Source organism: Pipra filicauda, unplaced genomic scaffold, assembly GCF_003945595.2.
Source record: "Pipra filicauda isolate LSUMZ 115617 unplaced genomic scaffold, ASM394559v2 scaffold81_size6448238_pilon, whole genome shotgun sequence".
Lineage (NCBI taxonomy): Eukaryota > Metazoa > Chordata > Aves > Passeriformes > Pipridae > Pipra > Pipra filicauda.
In genome coordinates, this window is record NW_024104998.1 from 1,446,691 (window position 1) to 1,454,898 (window position 8,208).

The 8,208-nt window shown below is 34.9% G+C and overlaps 1 protein-coding gene across 1 annotated transcript in view; it reads left to right on the forward strand.

Moving 5' to 3' along the window:
• Nucleotides 1–5,896, forward strand: part of NDUFS4 (NADH:ubiquinone oxidoreductase subunit S4) — a 47,264-nt gene extending 41,368 nt beyond the window's left edge. Inside the window, exons 4-5 of the mRNA XM_027716376.2 lie at nt 1,442–1,515; nt 5,688–5,896. Coding sequence (XP_027572177.1) covers nt 1,442–1,515; nt 5,688–5,791 — 178 coding nt within the window. The 3' untranslated portion in view covers nt 5,792–5,896. The remainder of the gene's footprint in view (nt 1–1,441; nt 1,516–5,687) is intronic.
• Nucleotides 5,897–8,208: the final 2,312 nt, after the last annotated feature.

Sequence of the window (8,208 nt, forward strand, 5' to 3'; positions counted from 1 at the left end):
ACTTGGGCCACTTGATTCTCCACTGATCATGTTATGAATGAATTCTTAGTTCATAGGGTTTTTTTCTGCCTTTATAAGAGAAATCTTTAAATGTCTTTAGGAGAGCCTATCACAGTGGCTTGCAAAAGTGTAATTTCTGCCTTTATTGTGTTTTGTTTATTTGTTTGTTGTAGGGTTTTGGGGGGAGGTTAGGGTTGGGTTTTTTTTGTTTTGATTTGTTTTTTGTTGTTGTTTGGGTTTTTTTGGTTTGGTTTTTTGGTTTTGTTTTTGTTTTTTGTTTTTGTTTTTGTTTTTTTTATTGGAGAATATATTGGATATGTAGTGAACTCCATTTTTCCATGTGAACATCAGATAAAATTGCACTGTTGTCTTTGCTGGAAGCTAGATTCCCCCCTCTTCCCCTCCCACTCCGCCAGTCACAGGCTTTGTCCTTTATTGTAGAGAGTTCAGTGTATCTTTGGTTGCTTTTTTTCTTCATTTATCCTTCTAGCTTCAAAGAAAAAACAGTTGAGAGGCAGGTCCTGCAATAGTTTGTTGCAATTTGGTCTTGTCGTCCCAGTTGTCTCTCAGGCTCATAGGCAGTGTTCTCTCAGGGAAGCTTTATCTAATCTTTGTGTTGCTACAACCAGTATTTCAATTTCTTATTTCTTTAAAAGTTAAAACCCTCTTTTTTCCCATCCTTTGTCATTGTTCTTAAATTGAGCTTTCATAGCAACAAAAAGGCAGTTTAGTGTTTTAACTGAGATTTTAATTTGTTTCAAAAAGCTTTTTGCTGTTTGATTCCTTTCAGAAGTGCAGATGAAGAATAGTTGGTCATCTAAAACTAACCACTGTGTATTTAGTTAACTAGCAGTTTGCATTTTGGAGCTTCATTTTTGATGGTGGCCTGCAATCTGCTTGCTGTACTGAAATAAATAATTTGTGGAGGTCACGTGAACTCAGCCAAAGCAGAACTCTTAATACTTTTTTGTGTATTTTTCATTCTCTGATTAGTTCCTGCTCTGCTCATTTCAGTATCTTACTCTTTTCTCTTTGAGATTATTCTTCCCCTAGCTGCTCTACAGACTCTTGGTCTGTTTGAAATGTTCAGAATTACCTTAAACCTCCTGATCTTCCACGAAGAGATTTAAAATTAAAAAGATTGTGTCAGAGCACTTATTATAACCACAGAAAGTCATTAGATATGTTTGTCTAACAAAAAAACTGATGAATTTTTGGAAATAGTTGTGGGGAATGTTCACCAGACTAAAGGAGTGAAACAATACTCTGCAGAAAGTAAGTGTTGATCCTGAAAATAATTAAAAATAAAAGTATTTTCAACGGTTTGTGAGGTGGTGTATTAGAGAGTTGTGCAATATAGCATTTGACTGACTTTTGAGGTACAGATATAATTATTTTCTATTTCAAATATGCCTAAAATTTGTCATCTGATTTCTTACAGAGCTGATCCTTTATCCAACATGGTTCTTACTTTCGCTACTAAAGAAGATGCCATTGCCTTTGCTGAAAAAAATGGTACGTATTATATGTACTGGATATGAAGGATTCATCTTTCCATAGGCAGTCTTGATCTCTAAGTATTGACAACAGAAAAAGTACAGGATAAAGTACCTTAATCCTCTACTCCACAGGATTTGTAGACCACTAGTGTTCTGCATGAGGAGGAGGAAAACATGGGGGCATATTTCCAAGGGTGCTGAAGGCATTCCACTTTCTGGAAAGGTGTTCCAACCTCTTAGGGAAACTTGTGAATGTTTGGTAATCAGAAAAACTAAAATTAGATGACTACCAAGTAAGCATGTTGGACTTCAATTTTGGCTGAATTGTAGCATAAATTTAGGAACATGTCAGGATTATGCTGCTCCTCACAGGACTATGTAAAGGTAAACCATATGACTAAGAGCATTGTCCAGATGTGCCCTGAACTCTGACAGGCTGGGTGTCCTGGTCACTTTCCTGGGGAGCCTGTTCCAATGGCCCGCCACTGTTTAAGTGAATAATCTTTTCCTGATGTTGAGTCTGAATTTCCCCAGATGCAGCTTCATTCCATTCTTCATGTCCTGTTGCTGGTCACCAGAGAAAGATCAGCACACTCCCTCTGCTGCTACCCATGAGGAAGTTGTAGATTGGGGATGTTTTGCCTAACTCTTCCCAGCACTACAGTCTAAACACTTGCACTTAATGATTGTTCATATTTGAGAAGAAGAGCCAGTATTGTTGCTTAATATTTTTTAAGCTAATGATGTATCAGAACTAATGTATCTGAAACTTATTTAGTTATTTAGGCTTGTATTTTCTCACAGAATGGTAGTACCACAAGCAGTATTCATAATCTCAGCCTTTTGAATATTCAGCAGTCCTTTTTTGTGTTGGCGTGAATTTTATGCTCTTTTTTTCTTTTTTTTTCCTTTTTCTTTTTTTTTTTTTAGTTTTGTTGTTGCTGTTGGTTTGGTTTGGTTTTTGGTTTTTAAATCAATTCCATTTTCCTTAAAGAGTTAGTCTTGATGCTTAGTGCCTGTGGGTGTGAAGAAAATTAATTACACTGAGTTAAAGCCAGGAATAATGCACATGAAGGGTAAGCTTCTTCAAAAGTCTTCTCTGTGGTCTCCAGCTTTCAACTATGTTTAGTCTGGGGTAAATAGTAAAGTTTCTTGGTTAGACAAAATTATGCAGAATTATTAGATGGCTGGTGTACACCCAAAAACATGGTAAGTCCATTAACTTATACATGTAAGAAACTAGGACATTTAATGTGCAATTTATTTGCACTTTTTAATGGTAAAGGCTAGTAAGGCTAGTATTTAATCTGTCAATTCCTCTTTGAATTGATTTCTTGGGTGGGGCTTAATAATCTTAATTTTATTGAAAAATAATTTGTATTCAAAAAGAAATTAATAGGGCTATCATATTTGCATTAGATATACAAATTACAGTGGAATTTTATTAGTATTTTGTATTGTTTTATGAACAAATATGAATTTTAGGAGAATTTGGTATTGCTTCATTAATGCTGCTGTATTGTTCATGTTATTTCTTGAGCAATTCAGCCTGTAAGAGAAAAAAATAATATAATGAGCTGCTTATGCCATCTCTTTGCAGGTGTTATATTTTTTCCTTTCAAAATGCAGATTGTAAAATTCATTTGTTCCATATAGAAAGTTTATGCTTTCACTGAGTTAGAAATTACTCCATTGTGTATGAAACCTACAAAAAAATTCTACCAACTATACCAAGGTTATGACTTGGTGTTAATATTAGTAGTTAATTAATCACTTAGCTTGCACTCTTAATTTTACCATAATTGAGATGGACTTTTCTGTAGATATTGGCTTGCCTAAATTATGAATTTAAAATTATTTTAAATTATGGTTTTATTAGATACTGGCTTGCCTAAATTATGATCTTATTTTGATTTATGCATATGATGTGAGCATAATATTTTCTGTAGTGATAGCTTCAATATCAGATGTATCTGGAAATACAAATTTTACAATATTTAGTTCTGCTTTTAGAAAGAAATTAGAAATTCAGGCATGCTTTTACACTGGAACTTAGCTTCTTAACTGAGTTATTATTGAAACAAATCTAAGCCTAGGAACACAGATACTTACCTCTCTCTCGTTCCTGCATGAACCACCCAAATTTTCCATTACAAAATTCCTTAAGAACCCTAAGTTTAATTTCTGCAAATTCTAGATATTGCAGGTTCTTTTGATAGATTGGTAAACTTAAAAGTTCCTTCTCACCTAAGAACTTCAGGAGCATAAAGCAGGCTATCTTTCTGCCTGCCCCATCTGACACATTTTCTAATGTTGATATAACAGCACTGGTTGCAGTAACAGAGATCACTGTCCAAAAATTACAGCTGAGGATGGTCTAAGGTCAAGGCAAGGAGATAACACTTTTAACTGGATGAAATTAAAAGTTTTGCCTCTTGACCTAAATTCTTTTTTGTCCTTTCTGACGTCACTGAGGCAGCAGTTTAAAAACATACAACTTAAGTAACAAGGATGAAGAGTTTTCCTACTGTGCAATAACCTTTAGTCAAGTGGTGAGGGTGTTCTTCCGGAGACTATGAAATCTGCTTTCTGTCTACTTGGCTTGTGTGGCAGGGTTCTGGGCAAGAATAGCTTCCCCCACCATTATGGTATTTTTATAAAAGCGACCTCTGCACTCGGTCACGAGCAATTCAAGGTGCCTGACTGAAGGAGTCTGTTCCCAAGTGTGAAACCTAATCACGTATGGTGGCCCCTTGGAATCATTAGTTAGATGTAACTACCCTTACGCATTTTGGATAACTGTGTCGGTCCAAGTTGTTGTGCTGGCAGTTGTGAATCTCTTCTAGAGGCACTTGGCCCCTCTCCATCTAGTGTATAAAAAGATGAAGCAATACCTTGGGGCTGTAGATTCCATTCCAGCAGCCAAGTGCCTCAGTGTTAGGTGTTATAATGCTGAATGTTGCAATACTGAAGTCTGTCTCTGGATCTAGTTCTGGCTGTTTACTCAAGCTTATATTTTTAATGAGAACAGGAGACAAAAACCAGTGTTCTCAGAGATGGAAAGAATATGCTTTTAAATTCTCTCTTCAGTACTTCTTATGGAGAATAGTTAAGTTGAAAATTAACATTGATTGAGACTAATAAACAGGAAGAAAATGTTTGTGTAACGTTTGTGGATATATAAAATTGAGGCAGTGACATGACAACTTGTGTATCTTACAGAACATTTTGATGTTTAGGTGTACCTTGAGTGTTTTCTGTGATCACCTTACATAGAAAAATTCAGATATATGTTAAACATTTTAGGACTTAAAGTTTTGGGTTTAAAACTAAGGAAGAAAAGTACTATATTATGAGTATCACTTAAAACTGCATATTTAACCACTTCTGTCTTCAACTCAAGTATCTCTACTTTGAGTGAAATATTGCACCTAAAGAGACCAAACTTTGGAATACTGAGTGCTGCCCTGGCAACTTTCCAGGCACCTGGAGGCTGCAACCAATTTGCATTTTGATTTACATAAACACTAATGTCTCCACCTCCTCTTTTCTGACATTTTTAAGCATTTCTCTTGCTTAACTATCACATAATTTACTTGTCTTCTATCACTTCATTCTCTTTTCTTTATTCCTGATTTTTTATGTTCTTACAAAAATGTTAAGTATTAAACTCCTTTCTAAAGTTGAAGTTTTTTTTCCACTCTTCTTTTTTTTTTTAGTCTTCTCACCTTTCTTTTTTTTCTAGCTTTCCAAGATCTTCATTCTCTCCCAGCCTTTGGGGTTGATCTTCTACATGTTATTTTTTGTCCATTTTTATATTTTTCATTTCCTGTGCCAACATACACAGAGCCTTATTGCTTCTGTGATGCTATAGAGCTGTGGAGCTATAAACTTGCAGGACAGTCTGTGTTCTCTGTTGAGCTTTTCACTGATGACTGTCAAGTTTTTTGCATTTCACTGTAGTATGGTGAAGTCTTATCAACCGAGAGAGTAGGCATTTGCCACGTGTATGGCATTTCAGTATTCTCTTCTGCCAACTAGAAAGGAATAGATTAGTGGATGTCTATGTGGAGAAAAAGATATTAAAGTTAAAAGCTTTAAGTTGCATTTGCTCTGTATTGTATGCTAAGAATATTTATAATTCTAATTGTTTCTTATCTCCTCCTGCTACACCCTTGTAACATCCAGGCTGGAGTTATGATGTTGAAGAGAAGAAGATTCCAAAACCTAAATCCAAGTCTTATGGTGCAAACTTTTCTTGGAACAAAAGAACAAGAGTGTCTACAAAATAGGTTGGCATTGGCTGTATGACTGTGAATAAAGTCAGCTGTGCTATATTTATAGTCCATGTATAATACATCTCTTAATCTCCTAATAAATTTGACCTTTAAACTACAGATGCATCTTCTGATGTCTATTTAAAATGTTTTTGATGTCTCCAATTGAACCTGTTACAAACTTCCCTATAAATAGAGGAGATTTGGAGTGTTCATACTTCTAAAAAATTACTGTACTAGGAATCTGTCAAAAGAAATGTTTGAAATCAGCTGCAACTTTAGAGATTATGGTTGATCTTTGATGGTAATTTTTGTCCACTATCCTGTTTAAACTTCTGAAGTGTAATAAGTTTAATAAGCTTTACATATACAAGTTCTTTCAAGAGAAGTGAGGGTTTTTTCTCTCTGTACATGACAATTTTGTCAGTTGAATAACAAAGAATGGGTATAGAAGATGGATAATTCTGTATAAATGTATATGATAGAACCTCCTTTCTGCTCAAATTAATACTGTCAACATTCCAGAAGGATTCATGGCTGGAATAGAAAACATAGGGTTTTAGTTTCAATATGGGGGAGGTTTAGTCCGAAAGATTGAGATTGCAGTTGTTTCTCTGTGATGTTCTTGAAAAGTGCAACTAAGCCAGTTAAACATTCTCAGATGGAGTCAGAAGTCAGAATAGTGTCAGGTGCCTCATACAGTATCAGCATATACTAATTACATAATTATAGTTCTGGGTTTTTTATTGCTTGTTACATGTTTATCTGCATTGAGGTTTCCTGTTGCTTAACAGAAGATGTGGTGATAGCATCTCAGCCTTAACATCAAGTATATATTCTAAGCTCGGTTTGTCTTACATGACATTAAATTAATAATTTTTTAAAGTACAGTGTTACGTTTGGAATTCTTGGTTACGTATCTATGACTGTTGCTCTATTCATTTAACAAATTACTGGTATTGACTCATGATCAGTGAAATATGTTACAAATTGGGGGAGGAAACATAGTTTTCCTATGCAGCTGAGAGTTTTATCTCAACTGTCACCACAGATACAGTTGAGACAGGCCTTTCCACATAGGCCTATAAAACAGTGTGAGGGCTGTGCACTGAATTTTGGCTAAAAGAAGGCATAAAATTATGTTGTGTTGCCCAGATTATATTATATTATATTATATTATATAATATGTAACATCTGTTCTTGTTTAATTTTTAACCAGCTACCTTATATGCTGGTTAACATTAGTTTAAACCATTGATTTTGAGCCAGTTTCAAGGTAATCAACCAGTTGAATGAAGTTGCTATTTTCCTATCACAAACAAGAACTGTAATTCCAATTCAGCTTCTATTGAATTTTGAATGTTGCATTGTGCAATGGAGCCTGAAGTCCTCCAGGAACACCCAAGTGCACCAAAATGGAATCTTAACAGGCCAGAATGTACTGCATCTTTATGTATTCCAGTTAAGCTTAATACACTGATCCTACTAAGGAGACACTAATAAGAAAAGCCTTTTTTTTTTTTTTGTCTTCCATCTTTTCCAAGTAAAGAGCAGCAAGATCTTAATTTAATGGTCTTCAAACTTTATCAGATTGTCAAAATGAGAAGTCCATAGACATCTAATGCAGCAGAGACATAGCTTGGTTTTTGAAATTATGAAGTCCAGGGAAATGAGTGATAAATGTTAGACACCTAACATTATCTTTGGACACCTAACACATGAAATTGCTTTCTAAGTAAGAAAGTTCTTTATGTGGGTTTTTTTTTTTTAGATGTGTAAGTTCATTATGATTCTGTATTGTGCATACCACTTTAAAGTCTTCAAGTTGTGTTTGAGCCCAGACGTTCTTTTCCTTTGATCATTTTCCTAGGACTTGAATTTTTTTGATCCTGTTGGATGTTTTCTTAAGGATGACCATGGTAACAGTGGAATAGAGTTGATTATTGTCACTACAAACTATTGTCTTCAAACCCTAGAAGTGATACTGAGGGCAAGAGCTTGGAGAGGACCAGTGCCAGCAGGAATATATTTTAGAGATAAAAAAATCTAAAAACCTAAACTTCCTTACCCTTTCAGTAATTTACCAAATTATTAAAACTGTAGACAGGGACTGAAATTTTACAAGACTATCTGACCATCTTTAGTTAAGTACCTTCAGAAGTGAATGTTTTATAGGTGAACTCCATCTTCTGTGTACTCTGCAATGTGTTGTGACAGGTAAAATTGCTCCTGAATCTCGAATGTGTCAAAACAAAAGGCACAACAGGTAAACTACCATAATTGGTCGGTTGTGATGAGTGAAGTTAGAAATTCATCTTGGTAGTAGATGTAATTGTGTTGTTTCCAACTAATCCAGGCTTTTCACAGAAGTAATATTTGAAACCTGTAACAAAATCATTACTGGGTAAAGAAAAAGTGTAAAGCTCCCAAAT